The sequence below is a fragment of the Notamacropus eugenii genome, chromosome 1 (genome assembly GCF_028372415.1).
Source record: "Notamacropus eugenii isolate mMacEug1 chromosome 1, mMacEug1.pri_v2, whole genome shotgun sequence".
In the NCBI taxonomy this organism is placed as follows: Eukaryota; Metazoa; Chordata; class Mammalia; order Diprotodontia; family Macropodidae; genus Notamacropus; species Notamacropus eugenii.
The window spans coordinates 734,055,543-734,078,703 of NC_092872.1; the positions used below are offsets into that span (position 1 = coordinate 734,055,543).

General features: G+C 37.2%; 2 protein-coding genes across 4 annotated transcripts in view; both read right to left on the minus strand.

The window, feature by feature from the left end:
- CTNNA2 (catenin alpha 2) overlaps nucleotides 1-23,161 on the minus strand; it is a 1,515,416-nt gene that overhangs the window by 1,262,732 nt on the left and 229,523 nt on the right. The window lies entirely within an intron of this gene.
- On the minus strand, nucleotides 16,941-18,253 carry LOC140521710 (translocon-associated protein subunit delta-like). Its single transcript, XM_072637011.1, has one exon. The coding sequence runs from the start codon at nucleotides 18,207-18,209 to the stop codon at nucleotides 17,679-17,681; it is 531 nt and encodes a 176-aa protein (XP_072493112.1). The 5' UTR covers nucleotides 18,210-18,253; the 3' UTR covers nucleotides 16,941-17,678.

Consider the following 23,161-nt stretch of genomic DNA (forward strand, 5'->3'; position numbering starts at 1 on the left):
TTCTGAAAGTTCAGTGAAAGCATCTGGGGTACAAATCCAGGAGAAGACAGGATGTATGCCTGAATCTGTTCCAAATGGTAGGTCACTAGGGTATCTATTAAAATCCCCTTTTGTAAGTTTTAATATATCAATGTTATGTCCAAGAAATAGACCTGTAATAATTGTCTAGTTCTAAGAATTTATTGATGGAGTGCTCTCAAAAAAATAAGATCTACATTTGTATATGGGAATATGCCATCTGTTGGCCCATGAAATATGACTAATTGCAGATGCATCATTCTAGCCATCCAGGTCATACCTAGATATAGATTTAGTAGATGCTAAGTTTTTCACAAGCTGCAGTGATGTGCTGCCCAGTTTTTACTGGTTTTTCACACAATTTACATGGAACATCAAGTCTGAGTTCCTTAACAGTAAACCTCTGAAACTTCTGAAGGTGGTAACGACTTGGAATTTCCATAATGGACTCCTTCATTTCAGAAATACATAAATACGTAAATCAACCATTTGTTCACCACTCTTCATCAGCATATTAATAGCTGGGTTGATTAATATATTGCCCAGGGAGGGAGTTTTTGAGTCAACTCTTTAATCTCAAGTGATCAGAGGGTCCATCCAGAGGCAAAATATTTTTGGTTACATTGAATAAATCCGATAGCATAGGCCCATCATCAGCTTTTATTCCTCCTGGAGCAAAGGATGTTGGCTTGTTCCTAAAGTACTCTGTAGACTTGGATCCGTTTATCATATTTTTAAGGACGTGTGATTTTTCAGGTGTTAAATCCCACCTGTTTGTGGCTGACTACTTTTGTTGGTTACTGTACAGTGATAATGAGGTCATGATAATGTGTTCAATCACAAAGCACCCCAGTTAACTTGATTATTATTCCATGACAACTAATGTCACTCCTAATGGCATTATTAACTGGTCACAAGGAGGTTGGGCTAAGCAAGAATATATGAATAGGTAAATGTAAAACCATGTTAGAGTTGCAGAGCAATCCAGGGCATATCTGCTATTGTAAGTGGTGCCAGCTTCACGTAGGAAAGACTATATAACCCACTAAATGTTGTATATGTAGCTTTCTTCCAGGCTATTCTATCCTCCTAAACTCGACTCAAACCTCACTTTGCTTAATTCACATTTCCTCTGAGTTATGAAATGCTAGATATGACAAGGGAGGCCAAAAGTTAAATAAGCTCATTTAATAGTCTAACACTTATTTCCCTTATTCTCTTTACTGTCAAAAAATCTACTAGGTGCTCTAAAGCGTTCATTGCAAAATAAATATAGCATTACACCCTGGAAAAAGTTTGCCTAAAAAGATCACTCACTGGACAAACTGCTACATCTTGCATCAACAAAAGATGCCACGTGGTCCTCAAAGACAGCCGCGTGCAGAACACGTTACAGTAATTCTTCATGGATGTGAACAAGTACATCAACAACCATGTCATGGGCTGAATTTGAATGCAGAAGCTGCCATCCTTGTAAATAACAAAGGTAAAAATAACATCCTTTGTTTTTACTGCTGCTTGGATTTCAAGATGAACCATCAGAAAACCCTCACGACTACAAACCATGGGAGAATAAATGGATAAGGAATTCCCTTTGGATAATGGAGCCATTCTGTCTTGTACAGTTGTGACCCTAGTGTTAATCTCCCACTTATAGACATGCTCCTTTGCTTTCATACTAGATTCTGGATGTACATCTAGGATCTGTATAAATGAAATGGGCTTATTTTTAAACGTATGATTGACTTCTAAATGGTTTTATTTTTCCACTGACAAGCATAACAATGTGAAGAAGCAAGTAAGAGAGGCAGAGCTCCTTGTTACTAAGGTACTTAGGAACACAGTTCAAAGGACTTATATTTCAGAAAGGAAGGAAATGACAAAGGCAAACACAACCCAAACCCCTTTAGATGCTACCTTTGTTTGGAGGCAGTCAAAGAAACTGAAAGACATTCTATTGAATCCCCAACACACACTTGAGAGACTGTGAGAGAAATGATTATTAATGACCAATAACGTGGAGATTCAGAGTTCTCCCCTCTTTCCAAAGTCCTCATTTTAAAAGTTCAGACTATAGAAGGGCATTATTGATAATGAAATTAACTCTCCTCAGTCTTGGTCAGATCCCACCCAACTTTTACAAGGAATATAATATTAGTATCTGGAAGTCCAGTGGGTTCTACACAAGCTTGGGTGGAGAGAAATCCTTTAGTCTAGATAGTCCAAGGCTGGGGATCATATAACTATAAAGACAGTTTCTCTCTCCAAGAGTAACATGATCTTACTCTCAGCCCCTCATTAAACACTTACTCTTTGAAGGGTATATAAACTGCGACCCCACCCCCATGATTATCTTTAGTCTGAGACAACCAAATGACCATCGTTTTATTAATAAGGTGTTAACCTTATTCATGAAATGATTAAATTACCCAGAAATCATGTTTTTGAACCTTGTTAATCATCAAAACTGGAATCCTACAAAAGGAAAGATTAAGGCCAGTTTTCCAATACCCATATACCAAACACTAATCCCTAAATCACTGTGTTCATGAATCATGAGATGCAGGGGGGATCATTTGAAACAATGATGTCATACATCATCTCCTGTTGCTACCATGGTCCTTTGTTTTTGGAGAGGACCAAAATGACATCACTAGGTTAGAGTCAAGTTACAGTATATCCCATTGTGGCTCATCAGACCACTAGGAACTCAGAAAGCTCTATCCCAGGTCAGATGATGTAAGCATTTGGGGTAGATTCTTTAAATCTTCACATCTCATGTTTCTTTTGAGATCATAGATCATAGCGTCTTCCTTGATGTAGGCATACCATGCTGTGCAGTCCTTTGTCAACATTTCCTATATCCTTATGACATATGACAAGGCAGAAGAGCCTCATACTTCCTATAAAATTGAATTGAATGCTACTTTTTTGTTCAATTTTGAGCTATCAGAGTGTTAACTTTTTTGACTTCTCTTTTCATTTACACATCTCCTTCAAGTCACTCCAAACCACACAACTATTCTCATCAATCAGCTCTACCAGGCTAGGGCAAACTTGTGGGAATGGAGAGGTAGGTGAAAAATGAAAGGTATAAAGGGAATATCAAGTGAAGATCAAGGTTCATAAACATCTGCTCTGAACAGACTCCTTCCCTTCTGATTTCAGTCATTCTCAGGCTTCACAGATGCTGAATTTTGACTCCGCTATTCTATGTACTTATTATTATGCTTTGCTATCTCCCATCTTAGAAAAATGTCTTTTTCACTGATTCCATTTTCTCATTGTAATCAGGCTATCACCTCCATAATGCAACTGAAACCCTTCTTTCAAACATTAATGACCTATAACTAGATAAAACCAAAGTTCTTTTTTTCTCAATCCTCATATTTCTTGGTCTCTCAGCAACATTTGACATTATTCCATCCTTTGTGGAATTCTTTATTCACTTGACTTGCAAGACTCTCTTTCTCTGTCTCTCTCTCTCTCCATATGTATAGATCTATCTATCTATCTGTCTGTCTGTCTGTCTCTCTATCTATGTATCTATCACACACAAATGCGCACACACACACACACACACACACACACACACACACACACAACGGTATGGCCAGTACAAATTCACAAAGACAGGAGGAGTATTGTGTTTGAGGAACAGAGAAGACCCATTTGATTGGATGCAAAGTGTGGGGAACTAGAATCACATTCAGTGAAAATTTATACTTGATTCTAGAGGTCACTGAAAACCAGTTGAGAAGTAAAGTCATTCAGTCAGATATGTACTTAAGGAAGATTACTTTGGCCACAGAAACACAGAATTCATTAGGGTAGTGAGAGACTTGAGACAAGAAAAGCACTTAGAAATATATTACAATATTCTACACAAAAGGAATGAAAGCTTGAATTAAGTTGGTAGCTATGTGAGAGGCGAGAAGAAGTAGGATGCAAGAGATGTTGTGAAGACAGAAATGATAACAGATTGGAAGCAAGCGGTGGGGAAAGAGGCAGAGATCAGGTGGATTTGGAACCAATTTATTTGATTGTCAACAAAAGACTATCAACTGATGGATTCTACTCTATGTGAACACTGCAAGTCATATAGCCCAATTACTCATCATGAGATGAAGGTAACTTTAGGCTCCTGAATAGCTAGCTAGCTGAATACAAGCACTAGTATTTACTATCAATCATGAATGTCTTTAATTTTGTTCCTGGTGTTGTTCCACATCTGACACAGAGCCTACCTTAGAATTTATAGGCTTATCTTCAATAGCTCCATCAACCTGATGATTTTTCTACTAAAGAAACTCACAAAGACCATCAAGAAAGATATAAAAAGTTTTTTGGGGGGGTGTTTTGTTTGCTTTGTTTTGTTTTAGTGATGGTTACATTGCCAATCAAATCACAGAACTGTGAAATACTGAAGAAAGTCTTTGCAGAGAGAATGCTACTAAAGACTAGTCCCCAAGGATCTATCCATGGTCCTGTTCTGCTACATGCCCTTCTTGGATACACACATGATGACAGAATCAATATACAATAAGATCTTTATATACCACAATATCTAACTTAATATTTTACAAGTGATGGACATTTCTTAAATTTATAGCAAGTTCCTCTAATAAAGACCTCATTTCTCAAATATATAGAGAACTGAGTCAAATTTATAACACTACAAGTGATTCCACAATTGATAAATTGGCAATGAATGTGAACAGTTAAGTAGCAGAAGAAGTAAAAAAAATATTCTAATGGGGAAAATGCTCTAAATCACTTTCAGTTAGAGAAACGCAAATTAAAACACCTCTGAGATACCATGCACACCTATCTAATTGCCTAATATAATAGAAAAAGAAAATGACAAACTTTAGAGGTCATGTGAAAAAATTGGGACAGTCATGCACTGCTGGTGGACTTATGAACTGATCTAAACATTCTGTACAGAAATTTGGAATTAGGCCCAAAGGACTATAAAACTGGGTGGATACTTTTAGACCCAGTAATACCTCTATGAGGTTTGCATCCCAAAGCAGTAAAAGAAAGAAAAAAGGACCTATATTTATAGCAGCTCTGTTTGTGGTGAAAAAGAATTGAAAACGGAGAGGAACGTCCATGAATTGTGGAATGGCTACACAAGTTGCAGTATAGGATTGTGATGGAATACTACTGTTCTATGAGAAATTGTACGCAGGATGCTAACAGAATATCCTGGAAAGACATATAAACTAGTGCAAAATGAAATGAACAGAACCAGGAGAACATGGAACATAGAAACAGCAATGTTGCGTGATGATTAACTCTGAATGACTTAGCTCTTCTCAGCAATACAATGATCTAAGACAATTATGAAGAACTTAGGATGAAAAATGCTATCCATCTCCAGACAATTAATGTAGTCTGAATGCAGAGTAAAGAATAATTTTTTTTGTATGTTTGGAGGTTTTTTGGTCTATGTTTTCTTTTCTGCAAATATGTTTTGCATGACTGCACAGTATGACCTGTATCAAAGTGATTGCCTTCTCAATGGTAGAGGGAGACAGAAAGGGAGAGAATTTGCAATTTAAAATTTTCAAAAACAAATGCTAAAAATTGCTTTTACACTAATGCAGAAAAATAAAATATTGAATGAAAAAGAAATGAAGAGCAGAATGGTTTCAGAAAAAAAAACAGGAAGATTCATATGAACTGATGCACAATGAAGTGAACAGACCCAGGAGAACACTGTACACAGTAATAGAAAGAGTGCAAGAATAGTCAGCTGTGAATGGCTTAACTATTCTGTCTGATACAACGATCCAAGAAAATTCTGAAGGACTTATAATGAAAAATACTACCCACCTCTAAAGAAAGAACTGGTGGAGTCTGAATGAAGATCAGAGCATATATTTTTATTTTTCTTTGGGCTATTTTTTGGTCTGTTTTCTTTTGCAACATGGTTAATGTAAAAATATACTTTGCATGAATTTGCATGTATAAATTATATGAAAGTGCTTGCTTTTCCATGGGCTGAGGGGAGGGAATAAGAAATAATCTGGAACTCAAAATGTAAAAAAAAAATGAGTGTTAAAAAATTTACATTTAATTGAGATAAACAAGAGTGCAATGAGAAAACAATACAAAAAATTTCCCTAGCATTTCACTTTAGGAGATAACACGACTAAAATATGCTAATATAGTAATGGTTTCAAAATACCACCAAAACTGAACTGCCAAACTTCTCTCAGTACCTGGATTTAATATGACTTGAACAATGATCAGGGAAAAACTAAGATGAGATTCAGAACCTAAGGCATACTGGAATATAAATAAAATAATTTAACTCACATTTTGGCTTGCTATCCACATTTCATGCATACACTAATAATCACAGAATGTTTAAACTGAAAAGTACTCAGAAATAATTTAGTCAAACCTCTTAAAACAAATTATGAAACTGAGATCTAGGATAGTTATGTGCCTTACCCAGAGGCTGAACAAGAACCTGGGGCCCCTAACTCAATCAGTAAACAAGCATTTATTTAGCCTAACACGGTGTTAGGATTTGAGAAAAGATAGACAAGAATGAAAGGATTGGTCTCCCTGCCTCTCTCAACTCCAATTCATTATTATTCACTAAGCTGATAAAGAAATAGTCCCAATGATTCCCTAATACCTACAATATCAAATATAAAACTCTACTGTTTAAAGCTTATCATAACCTGCTTCTTCTCTTCCATTCCAGTGACCTTACACGTTACTTTCTTCCACACCCTCCGCAATACAGTCCACATTGGACATTTTATTGTTCCTCCTCAGAGTAGCAATTGACACTGTTAACAGAACACTGTGTCTGCAGCATGACGTGAGTTCAAATACTGGCTTGAACACTTATTAACTGTGTGACCCTGGGCAAATCATTTAACTTTTGTTAAATGTTTTTGGTTTTGTCTGCCTCCATTTCCTCAATTGTAAAATCTACCTAACAGGGATGTTCTAAGGATCAAATGAGGGAATATTTGTAAAAAAGCACTTAGCATTTTACCTGATACAACATAGGTACTGTATGAATGCTTATCACTTTTCCTTCCTTCCTTCTCCCTTCCCCTTCCTCACAGATGATATTCCATATGCCATCTCCATTTCTGTACACTGGCTGCTGTCCCCCAGACTTTTATAAGAGAAATGATTTGCTTTTCCCTTCTGGGTTGACTAAACGTGTCTTCTCAACAAACAAACTCCAATATATTTCCTTTGGGTTTCATCCAATGGTTTTCACTCCTTCTAGCTTAATCGAGGACGTTTGCACCTCATTTAAAATCTTTGATCAAAGTATTGGTTCCTTATTCAGTTCTATCTCATGCTTCTGATTGATTTAATTTAGAAGGCAGAGCTATAGAACAACACTTTCATACCTGGCATGCCCACTCACCTCACCTCTGCCACCTGGTTTCCTGAAATTCCTTCAAAGTCTTAGCTACATTCTCACCATTCATAGGAGGCATCCTCCCAACTAAGAAAAAAAGATACTGTCTTATCTAGGGGAAAAAAATACCAGGAATGAGAGTATAGGATGACCACAGTGTAGGTGGTAGCATTTAAGGCAAATGTGGACAGGAGGTCAGCATTCCAAGACCAATGATAAGGGAGGACATTTCAAACATGGGTAACAAAGTCTCAGGGAGAGAAAACTGAGTGCCATACATGGGGAACAGTAAAACTGATAACTGCATTGAATTAAAAGAAGCAACAAAAGAGAACAGTGAATAACAAGGCAAGAAAAATAGTATAAGAAGTGTAAATATAAAAATAGTATAAGAAGTGCTTTAAAATATCAAATAGACCAGTTCCTAGTGTTCAATGCTCTCGTACTTGGGCCATTTTGTTCTTCAATTTTGGTCTCGAAAGGTGGTTTCTTAAGTGTTGGGAATCTCTCTATGAATGCAGATCACAAACTACTTAGCAATTTATAGAAGGAGAAAATGGCCCAAGGGCACTGAAAGGTTAAGTGATTTGTCAATCACACAGCCTGCCTGGGAAAGAACCATGACCTAAAACTAGGTGCTCCTGACTAGAGTCTGCCTCTCTACCCACTACTGACTAATCGTGTATATTCATCAGTCATTTCATCCATACATTAAAAGTGGAATATTTTATTAATATTCACACTTGCCTTAAGCTACAATCTTATCTCTGTGATCTTAACTCTGGATATTATTTATTTCCCTTTTCATCTTATCCTCCAATCTACACAGTATAGCAATTAATCTCCTTTAGGACTTCTATTTACAACAACCCCAAGTCTGTCTGCCAAGACGTCATTTCTTTTACTAACCCACCAGGCAACTTTTGAAAGAGAAATCAAGTCCAGAAACTCCTTCCATTGATACAAACTGATTAATTACCACTTTGTAATTTGCAGTCCTAGAACACTGCCTTGGCCCCTGGTGTATCAAAGGGTATGCTCATAACCACAGAATGGGTATGTGTATAGGATATATAGGGTACGGTACATATCTTGAATCACGATTCTAATGACTCAGAGTCCAGCCTTTCTACAATGTCCCATGGCATTTATATAATACTAATACTTTGCTTTTTCAAAAGTATTATGCTTCCCAGTGCTTCCCAAATTCCTATTTCAATGTATTGTTGTGATACAGAGGGGAAAGAGATGCATGCAAAACCAAAAAAAAAAAATGATAGAACTGCTCAAACTAAAACCTGACTATTTGAGAAGACTCACAAAATTGATAAACCTTTATCCAAATTTATTTAAAAGGAGAATCAAATTAACCTCCCAAAAAGTAAGGAAGTTGTAATGATAAAAAAGAGGGAAAACAAAAAGATTATTAAAAGTTCTTATACAGTTATATACCAGTGAAACTAACTAGCTAGCTAGCTAGCATCTAGATCATGTGTTAGGGTTTGCAAAGTACTAATAATGTGTTATCTCATTTGAACTTCACAAAAACTCTGTGATGTATGTGGTACTATTATTTCCATTTTAAATATGGGGAGGGAGGCAGACAGAAAGAGTTTATGTAAGCTGGCCAGGGTCACACGGATGATAAGTGTCAGAGGCTGGATTTAACCTCAGTTCTTCCTGATGTCAAGCCCAGCACTCTACCCATGGTGTCACCTAGCTGCCATGCTGGAAATTCCAAAGAAATAAAAGATGGCATGCAAAATTTCAAAATACACTTTTTTAATAGAACATTTCCAAGGTATGTCAAATAATGCATTTTAAATAAAAGAAATCACCATAATTATAAAGGAATTTTAAAAATATACATTTCTTCTTGGAATAGACAAAGCAGAATCCAAACTTTTGAAGAACAATGGATACATACCATGAACAAATTGTTCTCAAATATTAAGAAAGCATCCTACCAATTTCATGTTATCAAAAAGCCACTATTGATGTTTTTATGAAATAAAGTAGAAAATTAGCTTTGGAATCAGAAAGATCTGAGCTCAAATCCTGTCTTGGCCACATGCCATTTCAGAAAAGTTGGCAGAGAAAGTTTCCATACAAAGAGACAGTTAAGATTAAATCACAATGGAAGGGAGTGTGACATAAAAAATTTAAGAAACACAATTTCTGGGCAATTGACAATCATTATATTAACTAAAGCTAGTAATAAAAGCATTATTTGGCTGTATCTCCTAAACCAAAGACCCCTCCTGGAACCTATTCAATGCTTATATGCCCTAGGAAGAGTGGGTATTCCTGAAGGAAATGAACTTTAATTGGTTAACAAGTAATGAGATAATGAATATTATAATGAGGTGGGCTTATTCTATAAAGGGTCTAAGGAACATGACTCTAATCACCCAGTCTAGGACAAAGAAACTTCTCTTTGTCCAAATTACACCTCTCCAGGGCAATCCAGACAAAAGGGAATATCCACCTCCACTTACACCACCAGTCTGTCTCAAACACATTGTACCAGAATTCAACAATTCACCTATATTAGAATTTCTTTGCCTTTTGATCACATCTGAATGTTCACAGTTAGGTGCATCTTGCCTAATATGTCATCTTATTATCAGCCCTGACCTTCAAATGTTGGCTGGATAACCTACAGGAATTAATTTTTGAATGAGAAAAATGGGAAGGGAAAAAACCTTAGTCCTAATTCAATAATTGGTTAATAATATAAGACAGAAATAATCATTTCTTTCATTGGAACCATTAAAATATTCCCCATGCGTATTATTTTTCACTTTAATATAACTTCTTGGCCTCTTTGGAAGATCATGTTTGTAAGATATCTATTTTCATGCATTTTGATAGACAAATCATTGAGTCAGCTCTTTCAGGTGTAAGCCAGCCCACAATCATTAATTAAGGACATACTATTTGTCCATCAAAACCTGGTAGCAGCAGCAGGAAAAGGGGCAGCAGCAGCAACAGCAACTATCTCTGGAGTTCTAGGCTCATAGATTGTAGAGGGATTAAGGGACTGACAATATACCTCCTACTCTCACTGGAAGCAGAGAACTACCTTGCAAAGAGCTCAAAAGTGAAGTAAATAGCTGGGAAAATGAGCAAAAAACAGAAAAAGAATCAGACTGTAGAATCTTACTTTGGTGACAAGGAAGACCAAAGTATACGAACAGAAGACAACAAAGCCAACTCTTCTACCTCCAAAGCCTCCAAGAGAAATATAAATTGGTGTCAGGCCATGAAAGAGCTCAAAAAGGATTTTGAAAATCAAGTGAGAGAAGTAGAGCAAAAATTGGGAATGAGAGCAATGTAAGAAATTATGAAAAATGCTTGCTAAAGGAGACCCAAAAATACTGAAGAAAATAATACTTCAAAAAATAGACTAACCCAAATGGCAAAAAGAAATCTAAAAAGCCAATGAGGAGAAGAATGACCTAAAAAGCAGAATTGGCCAGATGGAAAAGGAGGTCCAAAAGCTCACTGAAGAAAATAATTCCTTAAAGATTAGAATGAAGCAAATGAAAGCTAATGATTTTATGAGAAATCAAGAAATTATAAAACAACACCAAAGGAATGAAAATATAGCAGACAATGTAAAACATTTCATTGGAAAAACAAGTGACCTTGAAAATAGGTCCAGGAGAAACAACGTAAAAATTATTGCACTACCTGAAAGCCATGATCAAAACAAAAAGAGCCTAGAAATCGTCTTTCAAGAAATTATCAAGAAAAACTATCCTGATGTTGTAGAACCAGAGGGTAAAATAAATAAAATCCACTGATTGCCTCCTGAAAGAGATTTCAAAAGAAAAACTCCTAGGAATACTATAGCCAAATTTCAGAGCTCCCATGTCAAGGAGAAAATATTACAAGCAGCCAGAAAGAAACAATTTGAGTATTGTAGAAATTCAATCAGGATAACACAAAATCTAGCAGCTTCTACATTAAAGGATCGCAGGGTTTGGAATATGATATTCCAGATGGCAAAGGAGCTAGGATTAAAACCAAGAATCACCTACCCAGCAAAACCGAGTATAATATTTCAGGGGGAAAAATGATCATTCAATGAAATAGAGGAATTTCAAGCATTTTTGATGAAATGACCAGAACTGCGTAGAAAATTTGACTTTCAAACACAAGAATCAAGAGAAGCATAAAAAGGTAAATAGGAAAGAGAAATCATAAGGTACTTACTAAAGTTGAACTGTTTGCATTCCTACATGGAAAGATCATATTTGTAAATCTTGAAACTTTTCTCAGTATTGGGGTAGTTGGAGGGATTATATACATATAGACAGAGGGAACAGGATGAGTTGAATAGGTACGGATGATGTCTAAAAATAAAATTCAGGGGTGAAAGAGGAATATGTTGGGAGGAGAAAGGGAGAAACAGAATGAGTCAAATTATCTCACATAAAAGAGGCAAAAAAACCCTTTTTCAATGGAGGGGAATGGTGGGGAGGTGAGAGGGAAAGAGTGAACTTTACTCTCATTGGATTTGGGTAAAGAGAGAATAACATGCACACTCAATTTGGTATGAAAATCTATGTTACACTATAGGAAAGCAGGGGAGAAGAGGACAAACAGGGGGGATGATAGAAGGGAGGGAAAATGGGAAGAAGGGAAAATTAGAAGGAAACAATTTTGAGGAGGGATAGGGTCAAAAAAAGAATAGAATAAAGGCGGGGACAAGATAGGATGGGGCAAAATATAGTTACTCTTTCATGATATGACCATTATGGAAGTGTTTTGCGTAACTATATATGTATAACCTATATTGAATTGCTTGCCTTCTCAATGAGGATGGGTGGAGAGGGAGGAAGGGAGAGTAGCTGAAATTCAATGTTTTAAAAATGAATATAAAAATTGTTTTTACATGCAACTTGGAAATGAGATATCAAAGCAATGGGGCATAGAAAGCTATCTTGCCCTACAAGAAAATAGAGAGAATGGGGATAAGAAATGGGAGTGGTATGACAGAAGAGAGGGAAGATTGGGGGAAGTGATAATCAGAATTCACACTGTCTTGAGGTGAGCAAAGGGAAGACATGGGGAGAAAATCTGGTACTCATAGTATTCTGGAAGTGTCTGTTGAAAATTAAAAATAAATAAACAAATTTATTTCTTTTTAAAATGAATATTTTTAATACTCTAGATTATCCTCAATATCACAACTTTTATATAAAATTCAGTCTATAGTTAATGTACCAGTGAAATGATGACTCCATTTATACTCATAATTTATTAATACTTTGGCAGTCTACAAATATATATTTTCTAGTGAAACAAGGCGATATTTGCAAATAGATGATGAAATACTAAAATTGTTCACAGGGGAGAAAAGCAACATTTTCTCCTTATATCAACTGAGAACTCATAAATATCACTTTTATTTAATATTTGATTCATGCACAGACCCAGAGCCAGTTGGGACAATTGCAAAAAAAAATAAAATGAATATTCACAACCCAAAAAAATTACAGCCTCTCTCTCAACCAAAAAACACAGAGAATTCAATGTAATATGTTTCATACATGTGCAATTTTCTATTATTTCAATCAGCTTTGCTACATTTTGAAGTGATAACTCATTAAATCCAAAAAGGCTAAGAAGACTAAAATATGGGTCTGTGTCTATCTTTTCCCCCATCATCCTTAACAACTCAATTTTAATTCTAGAATGTAAAATTTCCAAATGTTTTATTTATGTTTGGGTGGTTTTTTTTGAGAGTTGTTTAAATTATGAAGGCTCAGATGCCTTTTATTGAGCCTTCACATCTGAAGCTAGCCTAGAGAATAGAGCCAGATTACCTCTATCGAATCCAAATTGTGTTGAAATGTTTAATTCAAATTCTCAGCTGTAAACATTTAGTCTAAAGAGTTTCAAAGAAAAATTATTCTGAGAGACAAACAAAAAATTGATTTTAATTTCAGGAAAATTCAGCTCCTCAAACATTTTAGTTGGTTTAAATTTATTAATTCATTCTTCAGGAAAAGGAAGAAATGTCACTTTCTGAAAATAAGGGACAGTGTGGGACAGTGAAAGGGTGCTCTTTTGCTAGTCACAGGATCTGGGTATAAATTCTAACTCTTCTGTTTAGTGGTCTTTTAACCTCTTGACCTCAGTTTCCTCAGCTACAAAATGAGGACTAGATGGCCACCAAGGTCACATCTCTGAATCTGTGATCTAAGCATTAAAATAAGAATGTAATTTCTCATTGACCAAAGGCAACTTTTAACATTCATTGGGACAAATTTCAGAAATCTATTACAGCAGAAAAAACTAAGGGTCAAGATCATATGCCAGCTTTAGCGCTAGTGAAATATATAACCTTAGCCAAGTAGCTTCTGGGGCTTAATTCCATTGTGAGAAGCTTCAGCTAGATGATTTATAGGTCCCATCTAACTCAAAATTTCTAAGAGCCTATTATTTATAATAGAATCAAGATCCAATGATACATAACTAAGAACCTGTAGAGAGATGACTGTGTGTGTGTAATGGTTACATATATATACATGCATATACACATATGATATATACTTATATATACATCCATATATATACATACAAAGTCAGTCATCTGTATTTGAATTTATACCTATACCTACATATACTCACCTACCCACAGTCAGTATCCTAAAAGAGTTATGAAACATGAACATAAAGTACAGAATCAAACAGCTGCCCAGCCTGACGAAGGTAACGTGCTTTGGAAGCTTCTTTTCCCCACAGAGTAACAAACTTCTACTCAGTTCTACACTTTTTTCCTCCATTTCTATTCAGCCTATGCTATACATATGGGCTGTAATCACAATCATGGAGCAATGAAGCAGGGACTTATGTGGGTTGCTGGTCTGTTTTATTGGGGGGGGAGGGGAATAGGGGCAGGGGAAAGAAATAGAAATCAAGGATGGAGATGAGAAAAGAGTTAGATCACTCAAATTATCTGAATAAGCTTTGATTTTATTCTACTAATAAGTGTCTAGCCTGAGGAATTTCAAAATGAGGAAGGTAATAAGGTGGATAAGGCAAAAAAATATTTTCTAAATAGGAAATCTCTGAAAGTCAGTGTGTTAGACAAAGGAAAAAATGATTATGGGAATGAAAATGTCACCTCAATACTCTAGGCATGAGAGCCGATCAGTAAACAGGGCATTATAATTTCCATTTCTCTTGTCAGTAGTTGGTATTAAGTAAGAGAACCCTGTGGAAGCACTTCCATTTCTGATGATGCCATCAGTTAAACTGAATGCAGATCATGGCCCTACTCTGCAACACTCTTGTCCAACGGGTGATGAACGTCCCATGGGGCAAAGCCAAATGTTTCGACTCAACCAAAAAGCCAATCTCACGCGTTTTCTGCCCTCAATATGATTGAGTGCCAGTGGTGGCAATAGTAGTGCTTCAAATTTGTTTAAGGCTCTATGAATTTCCAAGGACCTTCTTAGGAAGCACTTCTATGCAGAATAACAGCACTAACGAGGCTCCAGATCATTCTGGAAGCCTAGCAACCATCAGTATCAACTGAAAGGACCTTGGCATAGAGAAGGGCTTCTTAACCACTCTGTCCTGGAGCCCTTTACCAGTTATCCTGGCAAAGCCTACAGAGCCCGCCTCACAATCAGGTTTCTTTTAAAAAGAAAAATACAACAAATTACAAAGGTAAACAATTACATTGAAGTACAATTCTCAAAATATCAAAACAACCAATAAGTTCAGTGATCCTTGTTTGACTTTCTGCCTCAATGATCTTAAAATAATCCAGTTTAATCACACCATCAACATGTTGATAATGGACTTGACACTGTTCTTAGTGCTGTGAAGGATACAGAAGGAACAAAGCACATAAACCTCACCCTTAGGGAGCTTCCAATCTCACCACCTTGAGAGCTTCTATCAGGAATCTACTACTTTGCATGTCATTGCTGTTGGACAGTTCATCTGCCCACACACTATCACGTGATCAATTCTCAGCAGAATTAAACTAAAGATCTTCAACCCTTCCCTCCTTGCTTGGTTCTTCCCTACCTTAGCTTCACAATTTGTCTCACTTCCAGCTTTGAGTGGCACACTAGGAAAGTCCCCATTTCAATAATGTCATATGCAAATATGCCTTACTTCAACTCAATTCTTTTTGGAGAGAATGTAGAGAAATCTAAGGGATGAAATATCTCTCATTCCATAAAGTTTCTCATTTCTTCCACATTAGTTTCTGATTCAAAATGGTACTCAAATGGGCCTCTCTGATGATAACAGATAATGTAAATCAGGAAAAAGTTATGACTACCCAAAGATTCTAGATTGAAAATGTATAAGAATTTAGGATGATAGAGGAGAAAGATAGTTACACTTGAATTCAGGAGACACAGATTCAAGTTCCAGCCCTGATGCTTACAAGCTACATGGCACTGAACAAATTATTAGCCTTTCTGGTCCTCAGGTTTCTCAAGTACATAACAGGAAAAAAATATTATTTGTTCTATTTGAGAATCATATAAAAGACATTAAAATAATTAAAGACCTATATAAATGTTAGTTATCATCACCACCATCATCATCATTTTTATTACTGTAAAACCAACCTGCAAGTCATTCTTTCCTTCTTACAGCTCCCCCAGATTTACAACATATTTATAATTTTGGGATGATTTTTAAGCAATAGACACATTTTCACATATCACAAATATGAGTGTTTATCCGGCTTTACAGATATAGCATAAGCATATGCTATGTGCGATATCCTACAAGTCCAAATTGTTCCTGAATAAACTTTTTTGAACAGTTTTAACACTAATTTTAAACCCATAAGAAGCTCTTTATTTAAAGTAACTCTTTTGTAGATCATTTGGGGAAACAAAGGATCTATTTGATAATTCACAGAATAACCTTCTAATTTGGTTACATATGGGTTTCTTTTAATATTGTGTTGGTTCAAAAATAAGTCATAATAGTATTGAGACTGATGTGGAATTAAACAAAGTGAGAAAATTGAGTAGCTAAGGAAGAAGGCACCAAGTGGCCCCAGAATCAGCTGTCCCCATATGGAAATTACTCCACCTACTGGAGTATAGGCAGAAATAGAAAGTATGTGGCTTTATTGTTATCTATGCATCAAAAACTAGGAAATCTTCTAGGAAGATGTGTCTATCCAAATGGCAGGTTAAATGTATGGGTATCCAAATGGCAACTGGATGTATTAATTCAACTTCTTTGTTTCTGTTGGCTTTTCCTTACCCCATTCTTTTTTTTTTTTTTTGACTCAAATATTTATTGGCAGCTAGGTACAGGGGTGGGGAACCTGTGGCCTTGAGGTCACGTGACCCCTCTAGGGTCCTCATGTGCAGCTCTGACTGAAATGAAATTTTCTAAAGGGGTGCCGTTAATTATACCTTGAGAAATGACAAAGGGCATGGGTTCAGAAAAACCTGGAACAAACTGTATGGACTGATGCAGTCAAGCAGGTAGAACCAAAATGTACAAAGGAAAGAAGTTCAAAAGTTGTCAATTCAATGAACAGCTCTGATTGAGGCTAGAGAACTCAGGATACTTGGTGCTACCCATCCGCTTCCTAAGAGGTGAAGTGCAAAATCACATTTAATTTTGGGGGCACAAGACAGAAACATGGCAATATTTTAGCTATACACATTTGGTCCAAGAGTTTTTCTTTTAAATTGGGGGTGTTAATGAGAGTGCTACTGCAGTATAAGTAATGATTTCATAGCATTCTTGGGGCAGAGGTGTGGAATGGACAATAATTAGAGGGATTTGGAACAGGCTGAACGTAGACTCCAATGTTATCTTGACAAGCTTCCAACGAAGCTGGAATTCGTATCAATGACTCAGAGGAGGACGTAAATGGTATCAGCTTAATTCCAAAGTCCAGGACAGGGCAGGCCTGGTTTGACAGAGCTTTGTCTAAATCCGATCTGGGCGTGTGATCAGTCACAGGACATAGGAGCCAAGGAAATGAACTCAATCTTAAGTGGAACATCCAGGAAAAAGGACATGGCACTCTGCTCTTGTCTTTTGTCAGACCAAATCTGCAGCACTTTGCTCAGTTCTAGGCAGCATCTTATTGTATAATAGCCACTGAGAAAGAAAATGGAGAGAATCCAGATGGCAACCAGGAGTCCACAGGCCAAGGTTCTATTGAAGGAACTGGTGCTGTTTAGCCCTTTTATTTTGCATGAAGAAAAACTTCTATGCAGAGCAGCTCAATTCTTATGACTCAGGCCTGAATGTTGCTTTTGGCACTGAAGGCCATGTAATAAACCATCATGCCGATCATTGCAGCCAGCACTTCAGTAGAGACCCAAGGTCCATTCCAGGCACCTCGGTGATCCACGCGGACTGTGAACAAGGGTCTAATAGCTGAGACATCTTCATTGCTTCTCTGGGCCTTTCTCAAAAGACTGTAGGATTCTTCATCAAAGAACTTGACTTCATAAGTTCCAGAATGGGCATTCTTATGTTCCAAGCTCCAGGACACCTGATAACATCCAATATCCTGGCCACGGGTCACCAGAAACTGCTTTCCGTTAACATCAGCATAAAGGGCCACATTCTGTGCCCCATTCTTGCACATCAGAGAGATCTCAACGATGAAAACAGTTTCCGTGGAAATGACTGCATCGGAGGTGGTATAGTAGGAAGGAGTAATCACAGGATCAGTGCAGGGCTCCGCTGAGCAGTGCGACACCCCATTGAGGAGCAGCAGCAAAAGCAGGACTCGGCGGACACAAGCAGGGGCAGATGCCATGAGGGCCGCCACGAGCTCCCTCCTGCGCGGGTGGGAGAGAGAGAGCCCCTTACCCCATTCTTAATCCTTAATCCTTACCCCCATCTTCAACTTTATCTTCTTTCTCTTTCACTCCATTTTTCTATTGTCTTTTGATTACATCCTGCTCAACAGAATTCTTATAGGGTGAGTACGATTACCTGTGGAGTAGGAGCTAAAACTGTGATCTGAACGGAGGCTTTTTGACATCTCAAATCAAGAGAGAAGGAAGATGGTATAACTAGAAGCTGCAGCTATCATGTCCCCACTCTCAGTATAGGCATCAAATAAATGTTTGTTTCAATGCTAAAGAAAGACAGAAAGAGAAGTGTGGCTGCTTGCCAATTATGATGCCCCTCTTGGATCACTGGAGGTTAGAATTCAAATAAGGTGTGAAGGATAGAACATGGGATAACCCATCGGCTTTCAGAGATAAGGCACATCTTAGGCTCAGCAGGAGCACTCAAATGTCAAGGGACATCTCACCTCTGTAAAATCTACCCAGGTACTTACTGTCATATCTCTCACCTTGACCTTGACCTTGACTCCTATTCTAAATTATGTGAAACCTTTCTTACTACCCCAGTAATCAAGTTTGATTATTGTTGGTTCCCTGAGCTCAGAGATGTGATTTAATTAGAATTGTGAGAAAACACAAAGTGCCACCTCAAATCCCTTATGTTTATGGAAGTGTAAAAGAAAGAAGTCCATAACTAAAAAATAAAAATATGTAAAAAGTTTTCAATATTATTAATAGAAGGGTCCTTGTGGACTGAAAAATAAATTATATCCTAATTGAGAATGAAATTAAATCTTTGCAGGCTGAAACCAATGCAAACAACGCACAATCTGAAGAGAACAGTCCCAAGATCAAATTCTTTCTGTGCTGCAAAGCAGATCCACAGGGCAGAGTGATTTAGTTCAAAGACCTGACTCTTAGTGATGATTTGTGAAAAGTGCCTGTCTTCAAACATTAGAAGCTTCTCATACTAGCGTTGGCAGCATCAAGTTATCACTGATGCTCTCTTGGGCAAAGGACAAAATCGACCCAAGTGCACTCACTCCAAAAGAAACACAGGGCATCTGTTTTTCCAGTGTTGAAAGATTTGTGGAATTCTTTATGAGAGAAGTCTCCACGTATTTGAATCTTACATTTTAAGTATATTGTTCCATAGTTTTTTTCGCTGAAATTTTCTAAATGATTTTTTTTCTAATTTGTAAACTTTTTAACTTAATAGTCATGGGATAATGAATATAATATGCTCTTTTACTTTTGGTTCAATTATTGTGCACTAATATCTTCAGAAACCACTGAAGGATGCAAGGCTTAGGGGATGATTAATTCTCCATGATATCCCTGTTTGTCTGGCTGATGGTTTATCCAATTTCTATTTGTTCTTGTCTGTTTCTATCTCATTGCTATACCATCCTATTTGTCAATTCTCAAAGGCTGTAAACTAGGAAAAAAGATTTCCAAGTTAAACTAAATGCCAAATCTGCTTAACTCAGTTACTATACATTTCTTAAATCAAAGGGGTCTTGGCATCAAGACTCAATTCAAGAAGAAATTACCATATACAAACCATTTATCCACAAAAAAAAAAAATAGAAAATTCTGACAAAGCCCCATGTGAAAGAACATGGGGATGTAGATAAATAGCATACCATGAAAACTGACAAGTCAAAGGAGGTATTCAAAAAGGACTCTAAAAATTTATGAAGAGGAAAAATCACTTTCAAAGATCAAAGAGAAGACTTTATTGAAAACAAGACATCTTAGCCAAAGATGAAAAGAGATGTATTTGACCAGCACGGCGTTTCATTCAAGACATGGGAAATGACCTACCAAAAAAAGAATTAAATGTTGGCATATTGGATCCAAAATGCAGTGCAGCATTTGAGAAGAGAAGCAATGTAAAATAAGACAGGAAAGCTAGGTTGGAACCAGACTGTGAAAGCTATGAGGATGTCATGACATGTAGCCTCTACTTTATTGTCATGGTAAAGGATGCCACTTGAAGGTTTTACGAGCCAAGCACTGATATGTTCAGAGCTTAGCAAAATTATTTCAATGGGTATATGTGAAGGATGGATTGGAGAGTGAAGAGAGTGGAGGCATGAAAACCATTTATGAAATTATTACATTGACACATATAACAGAGAAGGGGGATGAAGTACCATCGGAAAGGAAGAGATATAGGTAAAAGAGGTTATAGAGATAAAAACCATTAGGATTCAGCCACTGATTGAACAGAGCAGGGCTGAATGGGAGCTGTAAAAGAGAGGAGAGGCAACAACAATTTTGGGGTTTTCAGCCTGTGTGACTCATGATATGATGGTATAACTAACAACCTGAGGAAATCAGATCTGATTAGAGAACGTTAATCTTTCTGTAAATCTGACACTCTTGACTATCCCTCATTCTTCATGTTTTCTCCTCCCTCGGCTTCAGTAACACTGAATTTCTATTCTTATCTGCCTCACCACACAGTTCTGGGCAATGTATCACCCCTTTTACCTGAAATAAAGTTATCCTTCAAGACTCTGAACTTTCAATTTTTATTTCTACATTCTCTCTTTTGGCTATATGAACTGCTTCACATAAATTTCTTCACCCAACACTGTTAGTTCTTCCTCTCTAGAATTTGATTTTAGACATTATTTTAAAGTTGCTTGGAGGAGGATTTGGGGAAGCTAAGGGGATTCCCTGTTGTCACTTTGCCATCTTGCCTCAATCTCCTCAGAAAGCATTCTAAGATCTCTGTTAAATATACAGGACTATAAGGTTCAAAGTTGGCATAGATCATCAAATATAGTATAACTGGAATTTACAAGTTGTGAGGTGGGTACCATAGACATGAGTTAAAGCTGCATTCTTCTCACCTGGAGGTAGAGAACAGATTTTCCCAAGCTTCAGGCTTTGTCATGCTGCTGTATTCGGAGCTAGTTCTAAGGATTTTCAGTGCTTACAGGTTGGTGTTATATTGGGAGAGTTATAGTCACTACTCTCTTTGTCTCTGCTTTGATATTGATGCAGGAAAATCTCTTGCTGCCCCCTTGCAGCCACAAGTATTGATGCTCCTCTTGACCTTGGAACCATGACAAAGTTACCTGCTTAGTTACGACAAGTGCTTCTCTCTGTCCTGGAATGATGACCCAGAACTGCTTATATTCAGTAGAGTTGTCACTCAGTATTAGCTGCACCATGCAATAGCAAATGGTTCCCTGTAATTTCTTTTTGATCATTTGTCTGACACTCTTACTGTCTCTGGGTTGAGAGCTCCTGCTGCTCCTGCTGCTGCTGCCTTGGCTAACTCTGAGTCCCACTTACCTGTGCTCCTGGTGTTACAGTCTTCTCCTGAATACCTCTTAAGCTGTCTTAGGCTGGAAAAAAATGTCTTCCTCTGGCCTACTGAGGACTTTTCCACTCCAAAATTTCATTGAAACATTATTATAAGTTGTTTCAGGGAAAATGTTGAGAGAGTTCAACTGTTCAGAAGTTCTTTCTTCCCTTGGCTCCCACATATCTGAAATTCTTTTTTTTTTAATTTATTTATTTAACTTTTAACATTCATTTTCACAAAATTTTGGGTTCCAAATTTTCTCCCCACTTCTCTCCTCCCCCCACCCCAAAACGCCGAGCATTCTAATTGCCCCTATCACTGATCTGCCCTCTCTTCTAATATCCCTCCCTTCCCTTGTCACTATCTTCTCTTTTGTCCTGTAGGGCCAGATAACTTTTTATACCCCATTACCTGTATTTCTAATTTCCTACTAGTAAGAACAATACTCAACAGTTGTTCCTAAAACTTTGACTTCCAACTTCTCTTCATCCCTCCCTCCCCACCCATTCTCTTTGGGAAGCAAGCAATTCAATATAGGCCATATCTGCGTAGTTTTGCAAATGACTTCCATAATAGTCATGTTGTGTAAGACTAACTATATTTCCCTCCATCCTATCCTGCCCCCCGTTGCTTCTGTTATCTCTTTGGATCCTGTCCCTCCCCAAGAATGTTGACCTCAAATTGCTCCCTCCTCCCACTGCCCTCCTCTCCATTATCCTCCCCACTCCTCCTATCCCCTTCTCCCCCACTTTCCTGTATTGTAAGATAGGTTTTCATACCAAAATGAGCGTGCATTTTATTCCTTCCTTTAATCAAATGTGATGAGAGTAAGCTTCATGTTTTTCTCTCACCTCCCCTCTTTTTCCCTCCACTGAAAAGTCTTTTGCTTGCCTCTTCTATGAAAGATAATTTGCCTCATTCCATTTCTCCCTTTCTCCTTCCAATATATTTCTCTCTCACTGCTTAATTTCATTTTTTGAAGATATGATCCTATCCTATTCAACTCACTCTGTGCTCTCTGTGTGTGTGTGTGTGTGTGTGTGTGTGTGTAATCCCACCAACTACCCAGATACTGAAAAGTTTCAAGTTACAAATATTGTCTTTCCATGTAGGAATGTAAACAGTTCAACTTTAGTAAAGTCCCTTGACTTCTCTTTACTGTTTACCTTTTCATGCTTCTCTTCATTTTTGTGTTTGAAAGTCAAATTTTCTTTTCAGCTCTGATCTTTTCATCAAGAATGCTTGAAAGTCCTCAATTCCATTGAAAGACCATTTTTTCCCCTGAAATATTATACTCAGTTTTGCTGGGTAGGTGATTCTTGGTTATAGTCCTAGTACCTCTGACTTCTGGAATATCATATTCCACGCCCTTCTACTCCTTAATGTAGAAGCTGCTAGATCTTGTATTATCCTGATTGTATTCCCGCAATACTTGAATTGTTTCTTTCTGGCTGCTTGCAATATTTTCTTCTTGACCTGGGAACTGTGGAATTTGGCCACAATGTTCCTAGGAGTGTCTCTTTTTAGATCTCTTTCAGGTGGTGATTGGTGGATTCCTTGAATACTTATTTTGCCCTCTGGTTCTAGAAT

Bases quoted from the DNA above. Each gene is read 5' to 3' on its own strand.
- LOC140521710 (XM_072637011.1), bottom strand. From the start codon at position 18,209: ATGGCATCTGCCCCTGCTTGTGTCCGCCGAGTCCTGCTTTTGCTGCTG.